The 16,057-nt window shown below is 37.5% G+C and overlaps 1 protein-coding gene across 1 annotated transcript in view; it reads right to left on the reverse strand.

Moving 5' to 3' along the window:
• Positions 1 to 394: 394 nt before the first annotated feature.
• LOC149186540 (protein fluG-like) overlaps positions 395 to 16,057 on the reverse strand; it is a 323,927-nt gene continuing 308,264 nt past the window's right edge. The window contains exon 18 of the mRNA XM_089412631.1: positions 395 to 620. Coding sequence (XP_089268757.1) covers positions 555 to 620 — 66 coding nt within the window. The 3' untranslated portion in view covers positions 395 to 554. The remainder of the gene's footprint in view (positions 621 to 16,057) is intronic.

A 16,057-nucleotide genomic window follows, 5' to 3' on the forward strand; every position in this document is an offset into this window, starting at 1 on the left:
TTACATCAACATCCACATATCAAAACTTCATTCATAATATATATTACATTAACATCCACCTATCAAAACTTCATACTTTAATTTGCGTACTTAAAAAATGTAATTATTATTGTAAAAATACACAAAATAATAAAACTTTTATTATCCACTCAGTTACACGTAACAATAGACTCAATAGACTCTATTAATTTAGCTTTGAATATTAAGCCAGCAAATAACACAATAAACTAGAATATATTATAGCTACTAAAAGGAAAATTGTTGAATGTTATATGAAAACAATAGTGTTACTCGAGCACTTTATTTTGCAATAATTTCACAAGAAATACAATAATTATATGCATCTTCCATGGGATTGTTAACTAACCACTAAATACTCATTAACAAACAATAATTAGAATGATAAGAAATCATTGTCAATGATGTGATTTAAGGTACCATTCGATGTCTTCAAAAATATTACAAATTGAAAATACCACACACTTTGTTAAATAGCATCTAGTAAGTCATAATTGCCAGAATGCTATGACATCATTTTGTCATAAATTTTAACGTCAGCACCTCACAATCAATTTCTCCATATTATCGCCTAAGATGGCTGAATAATATCGAATTTCAGCCTGTCGTCAAAAGAGAACAGTAACTTTAATGGTCTGATTGAAATATATAAATCTAAGACGCATCATCAAAGTACATTGAAAGTGATAAGATTAAATAAAGCAACTAATAAGTTGAAATAACAATGACTTCAGTCAAAGAGTAGGAAGTCATTACACGGACAGGGAGATATAAATGTTTTTTATAACCATTCTCAATGCTTAAAAAATATAGTAGATAATATGCTATCACCAATGTTGATGTTTCATTCATTAAAATCCATATTTTGATAATAATTTATAAACATCCAAACACATACTCAGTGGAAAATGAAATGGACCTGGTCCATATAATGAGATAAATAGGGTAATGTAGAGTTAAATAAGGTTTAAATGGAGTGAAATAATGGTTAACAAATTATTAAATCTCAAAACTATTTATAATTTTAGGTGTAGTATTCTTTGAATATAGAGTTAAATAGCATCTAAGTCACAGGACACGTCCCCTAGGGGCCCGTGTCCCGTATTTTGCGTATTGGACACGAAAACGTCCAAAATACGTGTCCAATACGGTTTTTAACGTATTCTAAAAATAGAATACGTATTCTACGTTTTCTAGTCGTGTCATATTTTTAGAAAACGCGTATTGTCCGTTTTCGAATCGTGTCTTTACATTTAGAATACGCGTATTTGGTGAATGAAAAACGATGCCCTAACGTATTTCGCTTATTGAATACGTATTTATAAAAAAGTGGTTTATAAGTTATAAGTTATAAGGTTAATTCCGGCCTATTATCGTTTGTTTGGACTTTGGAGTGTTCTGTCGTGTGGAGCGAGCTGCGGGTGTTCTGTCGTGTGGAGCGTTAAACTTAAAACTTAAACCAGTAAGCGTTAAACTTATACAGTAATTTGTGTCATTTTTTATTAAGTCTTTGTTAAGAGTGTCTAGCTGCTGTTGACGGATTAATTCCTGCAAAATCCCAACTGTTCACCTCCTTCGAAGTACCAAGGAAGGATACCATGAGGCCATATGTTTCCACCAAGACTTGTTTACTGTATCCACAATCGAAGAATATAAACTTAAAGATATCAATGCCCATTGCCCGTCATCCGTGTGGGATAAATACCACAGAGAGATACATAAAAAAAGGCGCCAAATTTGTGTCGCAAATTTAAACCCTGTGTGTTCAACTGACCACCGAATTCTCAAATCTAGCGTACAAATGTCAATGATCCAGTAAGAGGGCGAGATATTAGCAGTGATCAACAGATACAACATATTTTTCCAGCAGTGGAAACTTTCGATTCTGGTTCCTGTATAGCCTTTTAGGGTTTTAACCATCGATATATAGCGTCTAAATGTCAAATAAGTACCCAGTACCCACGTGTTAAGGCAGTTACAAAGTCTCAGTTCCATGAGAGTGTCAGGTGAAATCATTCACTGTATTCCTACAAAAACAGCGGTAAAGGTCGAAGAAATCCTTTCAAATTTCCTACGTATTAATACCATGTTACTTATTAAAGTCAGATATCGAAAAATGAAAACTTAATAGTATAATACCATGTTACTTATCAAATGAAAACTACCATAGAAAATGTTGTAGTCTGTAGACAATGGAAATTTCAATGTGAAGGCACTCTGTAAGATTTGGTACCAACGCATTGTATTGAATGTTATTTTGCCCAAATTTGTACAACAAAGATACTATACGCAATATAAGCTAAGCTATACTAATTATATTTTAATTTGATTAGATAAGCTGCAACCTGCAATTTAATATGGATAAAAAACTATATTTCGGTATATATATATATATATATATATATATATATATTTTTATTAAATATATATAAAACGTGTCCCCCGTGTCCTGTTTCCAGGTCGCTGCGTGTCGTATTGAATACCACGTATTTACGTGTCCTCCGTGTCTCGTGTCCTCATGTCATGTGACTTAGAATAGCATAAAAGAGGGTTAAATAAGGTTTATATGGAGTAAAATACTTGTTAACAATTGGTTAAATAAACAGGTCTTATCAAGATCTAATTACATCTCAAAGCTCATATATATTGAAATAGTTATACTCCATTTACAAATGGTGAAATGGACGGATAGATTGGACTTTCGTGGTATTTATGGTGGGTCGATCTTAGTACACATGGAGTACATCAAGGGTTAAAGTAGGAACTATCAACTAAAGGATAGATGATGTTGTATTGTTGTTCACATTTCTTAGTTTAAGATCAGCAAGGGAATTAACATAAGCATTGTGGATTTCTGCACGCTTCCAAGAAAATGCACTAAATACTTTTTAATGTCCTACAAGATGTCTACTTTATGATTTCCTCTATCTGAAAAATTGTATGGAAGATGCAGTCAAGGTCTAGAGATAATGAAGTTTCATAATCTGTTACAAAGGAAATTAGTTGAGGCCAATGAAGGCAATAGAATAAGGGGAAAAGGTTGTGGCTACTAAAGAGATTTCCCCAAATAACCTACTCCATGTGGTCAAACCTACATGATAAGTCGCAAACCTAAGAGAACTAGGAAAAAAAGATGATTTAATGGGCCATTGTGTTGTATTTTACCCATGAAACAGGAGCAGATATTAAATGAGTAACTCTTCCAATGCAGCTTAAGCAATAAGTTTGGCAAGAACCCATAACAAACATGAATTTTGTTGCATCGCAAATCTAGACTTCAAAGATATTCAAGCCCAACAAAAAGATGAAAACTTAGGGTAAAGTAGAAGCACCACCCTCTATCATCTTGATTCCATCTCTTTAGGTTGATTCATTTCCAACACAAGTGGGGAATTCCATATTAGGATTGCCAATCTATCTTTTATAGACTATAGCAAGTTCCTTATTAGCAAAACGAAAAGGTTTTAGGGTTTTTAATATGTTTTGTGGTAGATTTCAAAGGATGAGTACCGTAACCAAGGGTTATTGTTGGCTTTTAGGTTACCCAAAAAGTTTTTACGCCAATGATGGGGGCAGCGTTGCAAGAACACACCCCCCCAATTGATCTGTAAACTGTCATGGAGATTCCACTGGACAACTCGTCATAATAGATTCCATAAAATTATATTTAAAAATCCAAAATCTACACTATTACAAGGTTACTTATATTTAGTGTTATGGATATGTAGATTATTGTTAATAATGTATGCATGCGAATTAAAATTATGCAGAAAATAGAGAACAATGAAATAAAAGATCACACATGCATTGACAGGGGATATGACCTGGGGAACCCTTTCGGGAGAAAAACCCAGCAGGAAGGTGATGCCACTCTACTCTCTCTCTGAATAGAAAATGTTTGCGAGTACAAAGAAGTATGGTCTATGGCTTGTGGGATACTACAGTGCACAAATCCTTTCTATGTGTTTTATCTCGTATCCCTCTCGATTATTTTTGCTCATCTATGGAACAAATGCACTCGAAAGAATGGAACCCCTTCTCCTCCTAGTGTCCCGTTTATAACACAGCTCGATAACCTACTATTAGTTAGGTTTGACTACCTCAACTCTTAACTAGAGTTACAATATAGACTCTTCTAGAGTCTTCTTCATCATAATCACGTGGCTAGCCCATTTCTCATGAATAATGGGGGATGGCGTGGCATCCTCCTGAATTATGGTGGTGGAAACAAGAAGGTCAACTTATGAGTGACATAACTTTCACATATGGACTCTGATTGACGAGATTGCGTCGTTGGAAAGGTATTTGTGCGTAGAATAGGAAAAAAATGTGTTTCACTAAAGTGACAACGTTTTACCCCCAAAACATGTCGGTTTATGCATCAAAACACTCCCGAAAGGTTTCAAACCCCAATTTGCTAAATTGGGTCCCACTAGTAAAAATGGTTCTGAGCGTTGATTCCTCCAATTTTTCCTCTCTCAAAACATCAATATGGATTATAAGCAATCTAATGATCCAATCCAAATCACCAACCCAGTTTAGAGGCCAAAAACTTGCTCTGAAAAAGACCGCTACCTAAGCACCACGTAATCCATAACCCAAAATTCAAAACCAAACTTTCTATTCTTTAATAGTGATGGTTTGACACACAATCTAACATGTGGGACCACATTCCAACATATAGTTTGACACAGTTCAAGAATTCTTCTAGCATGCTTCCCATCACGGTGGTTTAAGGAGGAGAGAATAGTATCTAGATTCACTACTTTATGTCATAGATGATATATTAGTGTTTTGAATTCATATTTTAGGTGTTTCTACTTCAGTGTGTAGATGCCTTGTATTATAAACATTACTATTTGGTCATGTTGATAGTTTCCAGATAAGTTATTTCAATGATTTAATGGTCGACTTCCTATTATATGCTTAAAATTTTGATGTTTGTTTGTAATTTCTAGAATATAGATGGTTGATGCGCAAATAATTAATTGTTAATGTACTGTGGATGCCAATTAAATCTTGATTTATGTACGAAAATTCATGGTTTCATATATTCTACAACTAATGTGGCATTCTAGATGATTTTTTAATTATAAATGCAATGTGTGTGTGTGTGTGTAGAGAGAGAGAGAGGCGCTTTTGGGATGCTTCACTTCCAATAACTTTTGGAAAATGACACTCTGAGCGCTTCACTTCTGAAAAACACATGATACTCCTAGCGCTTCATTTCTAAAAAACACTCCCACTTTTTGCAACGGTGGTTGGGGGTGCTTCATGAGATTTGCAAACATGGTCTATTTTCCACAACCATATGGATTGACATGGATTGGTGCATGGGCGATGGTCTTTGATCAATTTGCACACTAGAGACAACATGTTTAGTGATTCTTGGACCTTAGTTGGATGATTTCATTGCACTCTTTCCTAGGGAATTAGTGTTCTCTTGACAACTTAAGGGATGTTCTTCGTGATGGCCAAATGGAGAGGTTCACTTGCTTGGAGAATGACCTACTTAGGAGGAGGAGTGTTGTGCATCTTAGAGGAGGGAATTAGGCCCTAGACAACATGGGGTAGCTTGGATTTTTGTATGGAGACTTTGAGTACACTTGGGGATGCTTGGGTTACAACAATGTTTGTGTAAGGGGAGTGGACAAATTGGACTACATGGTTTAGAAGGAGTGATGGAATCTGTGTGGGCTTGTAAAAAAGGGGTGTTTGGACACACCTTGTGTAGCTACATCATTTTGGAGATCTTATTGCATATGACATCACCTTGAGCATTACACGTGGACCCTTGAACCAAAATACTTCACTTGTGTAGGCCTACAAGTCTTTATTTCAGTTTCTTGTAAGGACTTAGGCCCACATTGTATTGTTGGCCTTCATTACCTCCCATATATATATAGAGGAAGGAGAGAACACTTCTCATTCATATCATTTTGTGCTTCTTATTTCACTCTTATATAAAGATGTGACTAAGAGGAGTGAATTAGCCATGCCATCTTCTCTATTTTTTATCTCCATTTGTAATTGGTCACTCTCTTAGAAGTTATAAGATTTCCTTGATATTCTTGGAGCATCTTGAAGTTTAGGGTTAGGGTTTCATCACTTGAATAATTGATAATATGGATTTGAGATAAAAAAAAAAAAAAATCATTTTAAAAGTTGTCCAGTCTAAACCGGTAACTAATCAAATTCATTAATCAGATAGGCCGACATAATGAAGCGGTACAAAAGCCTAGTTGAAGGGTTGGTTTGTACCAATTAGGTACCTAATCGATACAAATAGGCCCTAATAAACTGATCAGATCTCACATGTGTGGGAGGAGTCCAACACCAATTTGTTACCTAACCAATACAAACCAGCCATAATTGACCAATTCCAACCCTAACCATTTAATAAAATCTGACATGTGTGGGGGGAAGTTCGAGACCCCCAATGGTGGTTTTGTTAGATGGTTTTGAAGAAACCAAGTGATTTTTCTATTTCCCTCCCAAAACAACACCCCTCGACTATAAAACCAACCCTCTAAACCCTAAATCTAAAAAAAAAACATAACTCAAACCTAACAATGTTGGCAATCAATGGTAATGTTAAATTCTTAAAGGATAAAAAGGAAAGTTTTTCAAAATGTTTGATTGGTTCCAACCTTATCAAAATTCATATGGAGAAAGTAGAATTTCATATCCCACTCAAAATTCACCAGACTTGACAGTTTTCAAGATTTTAGGATCGGTAGGATTACAAATTTTTCATTGAATTATATGATGTATGAGGGTGTGAGATTGGCATTTAAACAAGAGTATGAAGCTTTTTATGTAACATGATGTTGGTGGTATTGATTGTTGAACTCCTCTGATCTTTGTGCTATTGATTGTTGAACTCCTCTGTTATCGCCTTAACAAAAATGTACCCTTCACTCAAACCAAAATAATTGGTTAGGCATGTTAATATTCTTCTACCATATTATAAGGTTTAGGAGATGAACCCTTCACTCAAACCAAAACATTCGTTAGACATGCTAGGCTTTTTCAAATTTTACCATAGTATAAGGTTAAGGAACCTGATTCTGAAGATTTTGAGCAAGATGATGTTTGTGTAGCTCTTGTTGATGATCCCATTTCTACTAGAGGTGATATAGTGATGATTTTGATGAGTGAACATGTTCATCAATGATTTGTAGTAGGGCAATGGCCCAATAGCTTGTAGCATTGTTTTTGGTCTCTAGAGGCCATTTAGAGTGTCAATGATTAAGTATTTTTTTGTTGATATGTATTGCAATTGGTGCCATTTTGATATATTCCCTCTTACATGGTATATAGATAAGAAAAATTTACATATTTTGTTTCTAATGGTTTGGAATCTTAACAAAATAAGATTAAAAAATATGATTTTATTTATGTTTTTCAAATTTGGCTCATTGAATCCAGTGCAATTTGGTTCTTGTTAGAATACTAGTTAGATAGATGGGCCAGTTCAAAACTTGGTTTCAGTTTTAAAGATATGGATGAAACTAAGTGCATTTTGTGAAGAAGAGAATGAGTAGAAGATGATTTTCCTTGGAGGACTTGTTTGAGTGATTCTTGCATGTTGGAGCTTCTTTGTTAAGCTAGGGTTTTTCTTGATTCTCTCTAGCTAGAGTTTTGGAGAGCTAGTGGATTGTACTGTCCTTTTGATAAAGCCATGGTATGAACAACAAATTCATCTTATACATTAATGATGCCTTTATGTGTCCAATACTTGTGCTAAGTACATATTTGACTTTTAGCCATCAATGTTCTTCATGCATTTTTAGCTATAGCTATATATGTCTTGCTAATTTCACATAAGTAAAGGAAAATTATATTGAGTGATTTAACACCATAACTGAATATGGTTATTTTAATGTTGTTGTTAATATTGTTAAAGATAGTTTTCAGATCTGTTTTATGCATGATAAAATTTCCCTAGATGATTAAAACTTATCAAAACCATAGTTTTAAAACTCGGATTCAGACTTTGGCTCGACTACCTATCAACTCAAGTTTTGACTTGGACTTGGACCGACTTGGATAACTCAGATTTAATGACTCGATTTTCAACTTGGATCGACTCAAATCAAATCAGATTCAATGACTTAGTTTTCAACTTGGATCAACATGCCAAACTGGGCGAAACCCGCTCCTTGAGCCAAGTTGAAAGTCAAGTTGACTTTGTGGTCTATCAACTTGGCTGATGAGACTAAGTCCAAGATCGGAACTCTCTAGTATCTTTTCACATTAGAGTGTCAAGAATATTGGGTTGTTAAGGATCAAAATATTTTAATATTTTGTTATTGTTTCATTCTATATTTCATAGCCCTAAGCTTGAAAATTTATAGGATTAATATCTAGGAAACCTCTAGTTAAGATAAGGGACCCACTGTCAACTCAGAGCAAGCACCCACTCTTTAGGCTCAACATCTCCTAAACAACCACGGGAGGAGTCCCTAAATATGCACAAACAACTCAAGTGCAAGACCAGAGTCTTACATGGAGTCAATTGTGTGGAGGTGTTCTTGTTATACATGTTGCGTAGCTATAAATTCGTCATTGTAGTGCTAAAGTTCTACACAAAAAATATTAGTAGCAAAAATTTGAATACAATATAGCATATAACCTATGGATTTTGTGTTTACTCGAAAAATCCCAACCAAATACATTGTTGTTATTCAATTTAGTTTCCTGCTTAGAATGATATAGCTTAGAACATCTCACCATCCCATCCTATAGAGCCCTTCATTCTGGTTCCAATGAGCTATTACACTAAGGTGTTTTTCCAAATAATCCCCTCCACACAACACCTTTAATGTTTTTAATTAAATTATGCTAATAATAACCCCATTTTATGGGATTCATCAGAATGAAACAAAACTAAAAATGAACTATGTGCACCTGCCCCCGATGGTCAAATACAACAAGAGAACTCCATCGAACCCCATAAAACTCTTCCAAAGCACTCCAAGCCCTCTGATGATGTAATCTTGCTCCTGCAAATTCGCTGCCACCACCCTTGGAATTCCATCCTGACTACATCATAAGGGAAACTGGAAACTATTTATTTCTAGTAGCATCCAATGTGTTATAAGCCTCAAAATTTGCAAGGAGGCGAGGACACATGCATTCCACAATACCCATAAATGGTTTTGGGAAATTACACCCAAAGACAGTTTTATTAAAATAATTAATTATTTTTAATGGGTGCCTAAGTCTAAACTTAGGAAATAAAATAATTAAAGGGTATTAATCAAACTGAGGGTGGAACTTCTAGAAGAAGACAGAGATCAAGCCCAAATGATTTGAGCCATTGATTAGAATCTAATATGGGTTGTTGATTGATCAACGAGAGGATCATAAGAGGAGGCTTGATGGGCATTTGGAAAACACATCGAAGAGAGATCAAGAGATCAAATTTCTTAGAGAGGGCAGCGTAGCAGTTGCTAGAGAATCGATCGAGGAGATTTCTTGCAGTGAGGGGCAAGGATAGTTCTGGAGGGAGATTTCCTGATCCGGGAATACGTCGAAGAGGAAGAAGAGATAGATCCAAAAGAGGCAACGCAGAGGCTACATTGGGTAGCGTAGGCTGACGTAGAAGCAGCGTAGAGCCTAAGAGGAGATCCGTATTTTGCTGGAGAAGTCGAGTTCTGGGGCCAGAAGTCGAGGTGTGAGTCTAGGAGAGCAGAAGTCAAAGTTCCATAAGCAAAATAATGAACCAAAAGGAATGACACAAGCCCCAGAAGGAGTGATGCAGAATAACGTAGTGATTGCGCAAAAATTGCGTAGAGGCTGTTAGGGGCCCACCATTCAGTGGTCGGATCAGTCTTGGATCACCAGTGATAGTATGAGGTATTTTTCACTAATCTTGTGTCAGTCAGATTCTCTGTATTGGATAACCAACAAGGCATCCAAAGATTGTATTCAAAAAACTACTGCTTAATAATACAAACCCTTAGTGTTGCACTGGCTTTCCCGCATTGGGTTTTCCAGGGACATTTGTCCAAAAATAACGGTGTCAGTGTTGTGTATTTCTTTCTTGCTCAGTTTCTTGTTTCCGTGTTTAATTTAATTGGAGACTATGGAGACTCTGCTCCTCTCAGCGTCTCATCTTCATTCCAACAATATAAGCTTCTTTTGCTGTTACATGTTCAATTCCCATTTTCTTCTCTATCCTAAGCTTTCACTTGAATAGGTTATTCACATTTTCTTCTGTATCTAATGCCAGATAACTGTCATCTTATCTCTGTGTTGATAAATTAGATTTGCAAGCTTTATTTACTTCCTGTAGCTAGCCATTCATATGTGTTTATGTATGCATCTGTTGGTACAGTCAGTATTCTCCATCTATCCATTGAATCTATAAACTATTGAGCATTAGTGGTCTAAATCCTTGTAAAGCTGAGGGTGTTCATGCATGTCTTGAGTGAAAACAGAGTTGAAACAGTCATCTGACTTGATCCAAACCATCATCCATTCCAATAGTTCCGAGAACGATATTGAAGATTTATATGTTACCAGGCATCTCCGAGCTACAACCTAGGAGAGCTTCCTGGAGTGCTAACATAATTGGCGCCGTTGCCGGGGAGAGGAGACTGAAGCTTAGCTTCCCTGGGAGATGACACAGATCCAGCTTTGATGATAGACAAAGTCTAGGCACTTTTTCGGTTGTAATCATCTATCTGGCGACTCTACTAGAGGACGAACCTCTTGGCGACTCCACTTCATAGTTCTGGCTCAATTTGTGAGGCATACTCGGAGAAATCCTCAGAAGCCACAAGCTGACCCAGTACTTGACCCTGAAAGAATCATCAAAGAAAGAAAGGCATTGCAAAAAGGAGCATCAGGTTCAGGTAGCTCTAAACAATATTCTATATCTCTTCAAGAAAATCCTGTAATAGAACAAATACATGTTGAGAGTATAGCATCTAATACTAGCAGTGAAGAAAAAATCTCAGAGATTCATAGAGCTCCTTATTCTTTAGGTCCTCCTTCCGTTCTAAGCCCAAAGAAAGCCTCTCCTCCTATCCATCATACTCCTTTAGTCCTATTAGTCACTCCTCAGCCCTCTGTCATTCAGACTTCCAGTACCCTTATAGCCACCACAGCTATGGCAGGTCCACAAGCACCTACCAAAATGGAAAGAATCATAGCGGCTAGGTATGGACCTTTAGTACTGCCCACTCCTGTGAATGCCATGCCTACTGGAGAATATCAGAAGTATATGCCTAAGTTCACTGGGACTGAAGGTGTTACAGCTGAGGAACATCTTGAATCATTCTATAGCTATGCTGATAACCTGGACATTAGTGAAGATGATGTGTGGATGAGAGTCTTTGTCCAAAGCCTAGATGGAGAGGCTAGAAAATGGTTCAGAGAACTGACCCCAAGGTCTATAGCAGATATTGAGGCTCTAGATGATGTATTCCTAAAGCATTGGGGGGATAAGAAAGATCTACTCTACTACCACACTGAGTTTGCGAACTTAAAGAGGGAAAATGGTGAGTTGTTGTCTGATTTTAATAAGAGGTTTAACCGTATGTACAACAAGATACCAGTTGAAGTAAAACCCACCACTACCTCTGCTAAACTCACCTATGCCATCGCCTTTGATTCTGACTTCTGTCTACTGTTGAGGGAGAGACGATGTGCTACTCGGCTGATATGTAGGATGCAGCCTTGGAAATAGAATCAAACATCATGGCTGCAGAGAAGCTCAAGGGGAATGTTGATAGAAGGAGACAGAGGGGCGAATCTTCATCATCTTCAGGATGATAGAGTCATTAGCCTCTGAAATCTCCAAATTAAAAGTTGAGTAGCACCCTAGGAAAGGAAGAGTTCCTAATACCTTTGCTCCTAGAAATCCAAATCCATATAGAAGAGCTAATGAGCAGTTGCAGATTTTGCAAAGAAGCAAAGATGCCAATGAAGACCAAAGGGTGAAGACCCCTTTCCAGAATGTAGTCATGGAAGAAGAGCAGTTTGAAGAAGATGATGAGATCCATTGTCTGGAAGACAAAGACAATGCCTCCTTTTTGACCTCAGCTGCCTATGAAAAGTCGTTATTCAATGACCAGACCAGCCAAGAGTGGGATGGTGGAGCTGTTCTGCAAACTAATGATCAACACAGATATGATCTGAGGTCAAAGATGAATAATGCTAAGGAAACTCCTATTCAGAGAGCTGTTGTCCCTGCAATACAGCAAGCTAATAAGCAGAAACGACCGACAGTTGATCCCATCATCCTCAAAGCTCCAGCTCACGAGGTAAGAGGCCCTGACAAGTCTCCTTCTCCTTTCAGTTTTGAATCAGAAATCCAGAAGCTAAGAATACCTATACCTCTGATTGAACTAGTGAAGAATGAGACTTTAATGAGTCCTTCAAAAGATCTATCCTCGAGGCCCTTGAGCCTAAAGCCATCCAAGCCTCCACTAACTATGTAAATCTGCAAGATGACAAACCAGCTATTGTTCTCAGCCCAATGATTGAAAATTATGATGATAGCTCCCCATCATTCTATGTCTCTCTGACTATTCATGACAAAATCCTTCATAACTACCTTCTGGACACTGGAGCCAGCCATAATCTAATGCCCAAGGTTGTCATGGATGAATTGGGTCTTGACATTACCAAGCCTTATCATGACCTGTTTTCTTTTGACTCTAGAAAAGTGAAATGTCTAGGATTAATCAAAGACCTAGCCATCACCTTGTCTTAGCTGCCCATGAAGAGCATGATGATGGATATTGTGGTAGCAGATGTACCCCCCAAGTTTGGCATGTTGCTTTCCAGAGGCTGGATCAAGAGATTAGGTGGAACATTGCAAAATGATCTGTCCTATGCTACTGTCCCAGTTTTTGGAGGTGAGAGTAGGAGATTATACAGAGAAGCTCAGTTGGATTATATCATCAGTGATGAAAGGAATCCCACTAATCATCCCATTTATGCTGTCGACACAAATTTTGGAGCCTGTATTCTTCAGATTGAAGAATCCCAGTTGGCCTCCATGCAGCTTAGGAAACCGATTTGCCAGATCACAGAGGAAGAAGGCCCACAAATTTGGGACATGTTCTTTGATGGAGCTTTCTCTAAGAAAGCTGCAGGGGCAGGTGTAGTCCTTGTGTCCCCCACACAGGAATGCATTCATTTATCTTTCAAATTAACTTTTCAGGTCACAAATAACATAGAAAAGTACGAATCCTTGATATTGGGCTTAAACGTTGCTAAAGAAATGAGCATCAAAGGTATGAAGGTGTTTGGAGATGCAGACCTTATCATTCAGCAGGTGAACAAAACTTTCCAAGCAAAGCATCCAAGGCTGAAAGAATACAGAGATGAGGTATGGAAGCTCAAGGGTTCTTTTAATAGTTTCAACATTTCTTACATCCCTAGAATGAAGAACTAGCTTGCTGATTCCCTTGTTGTGTCTGCTAGCATGTTTATTCCTCCTTTGCCTCCTAAATTGACTTATGAAGTTCAGATGAAATATAGACCATCTCTGCCTGACAATGTCAAACACTGGAAAGTTTTTGAAGATGATGATGAAATTAATAGGTTTTTACAAGTCGTTGATGAATTTTCTAAAATGCACGTCGACCAAGAAAATGAAACCATTGAAGAATGCAACCAGTCCAAGCTAAAGGACGAGATTGGTCAGGACAGCATTGTTCAGCTGCCTAGTAACCATATACCCAAAGGATTGGTGCCCCTAGAGAAGCTGTTTGATCATAATGATGTACCTTATAAGCCTGCCAAAAAAGAAAATGAGTCTGCTGTTCATAAACATAATGTAGGGAGTCCAGCCCATCCAAAGTACATAAATCTATCCACTCACTTGTCTTCTGCCTAGAGTTCCGAGTATTGCACCTCGATGAAACAATTTGCTGATATTTTTGTTTGGGAATACAGTGATCTTAAGACCTATGACACCAACATCATTCAACATAAGATTCCACTAGAGAAGAACACCATCCCTTTTAAGCAGAAATTAAGACCTATCAGCCCTCTCTTATTGCCTTTGATTGAAAAGGAAATCAAGAAGTTGTTGGATGCCAAGATCATAGTTCCCCTAAGGTATTCAAAGTGGATAGCTAACCTTGTGGTAGTAAGAAAGAAGAATGGAGAAATCAGGCTTTGTGTTGACTTCAGGAATCTGAACAAATGCTCTAAAAAAGACAACTACCCCCTGCCTAAGATGGAACACTTGCTGCAAAAAGTTTCAGGGGCTAGAGTCATGTCTTTCTTAGATGGATTTTCAGGTTACAATCAGATTGTTGTACATCCAAAAGATCAGGAAAAGACCGCCTTCACTACTCCTTGGGGCACTTTCATGTACTCCAAGATGCCTTTTGGACTGATGAATGTTGGGGCTACTTTTCAGAGGGCCATGGACATAGCCTTTGTGGGAGAGAAGGACAAGTTTGTCCTTATTTACCTTGATGACATAACAATATTTTCTAGCACTCACAAGGACCATTTGCAGCATTTGAAGAAGGTGTTTCTAAAGTGCAGACAGTTTGGAATTTCTGTGAACCCAAAGAAGTCATGGTTTGCTCTAGAAGAAGGCAAACTTCTGGGACATATTGTTTCTGCTGAAGGTGTGAAGATCGATCCAGCAAGAGTTCAAGCAATTCAGACATTGTCCATCCCAAGGTCAAAAAGGGACATTCAATCTTTCCTGGGTAAGATTAACTTTGTAAGGAGGTTCATTCCAAACTTTGTAGAGCTAGTGAAGCACATTACTTCCATGTTGAAGAAAGGATCAGAAATAAAATGGACAAATGCTACAAGAAGCTCTTTTGAAACCATCAAACAAGCTATCATGGAAGCTCTAGAAGAAGGCAAACTTCTGGGACATATTGTTTTTGCTGAAGGTGTGAAGATCGATCCAGCAAGAGTTCAAGCAATTCAGACATTGTCCATCCCAAGGTCAAAAAGGCACATTCAATCTTTCCTGGGTAAGATTAACTTTGTAAGGAGGTTCATTCCAAACTTTGTAGAGCTAGTGAAGCACATTACTTCCATGCTGAATAAAGGATCAGAAATAAAAAGGACAAATGCTGCAAGAAGCTCTTTTGAAACGATCAAACAAGCTATCATGGAAGCTCCCACTCTAATCAGCCCAGATTACACCAAGAAGTTTTATATCTTCTCTTTTGCCTCTTATGATACACTTGCAACAGTTCTATTGTAGAAAAATGATGAAGGTGTAGAGCACCCTGTGGCCTTTTTTAGCAAAACTATGAGGGATGCTGAACTAAGGTATGACCTTATTGAAAAACAAGCTTACACTCTCATAAAATCTTTAAAGGCATTTAGAATTTATATCCTTCATTCCAAAGTGATTGCATATGTACCTTCAACCTCAGTAAAAGATGTTCTAACTCAGCCAAAAATTGACAGAAAGAGAGTTAAATGGATTGCAAAATTCATAGAGTTCAACATAGAGGTGAAGCCCACCAAGCTTGTCAAAGGCCAGGGCTTGGCTAAGCTTATGGCTGAGGAAAATTGCAACTTGTTAGACATCAATTGCATGGGTTCAAATTTAGGTGGTAAGCGGATAGAGTAAGCAACATAAGAGAAAGAGCAGAATCAGTCTTTGGCTGAAAATCTAGCCACCTGTGAATGGTATTCCAGTATAGTTCATTTTTTGCAGAAGCTAGAAGTCCCTCTAGGGCTTAGCTCAAGTCAAGCCCGGGCCATTAAGCTTAGATCAGCCAAATTATGCATTTATAAAAACCTACTTTATTGGAGAGACCCATCAGGAATCCTCTTGAGATGTCTAGATAAAGGACAATTTGTGGAAGTCATGCACCAGTTCCATTCTAGCATCTGTGGAGGGCATCATTATTGGAAAACCACAACCCACAAGATCCCGAGAGCTGGGTATTATTGGCCTACTCTGTTCTTTGATGTGTGTTCTTTTGTGAGGTCTTGTGACAAATGTCAAAGGTTTGCAGGAAGACAACAGCTAAAATCTCTACCCTTGAAGCCAGTAAACGCCAATGGTCCCTTCCAGCAGTGGAGC

The sequence above is a fragment of the Pinus tabuliformis genome, chromosome 3_1 (genome assembly GCF_031772625.1).
Source record: "Pinus tabuliformis cultivar Carrire ecotype Pingquan chromosome 3_1, CPIR1, whole genome shotgun sequence".
Classification (NCBI taxonomy): domain Eukaryota; kingdom Viridiplantae; phylum Streptophyta; class Pinopsida; order Pinales; family Pinaceae; genus Pinus; species Pinus tabuliformis.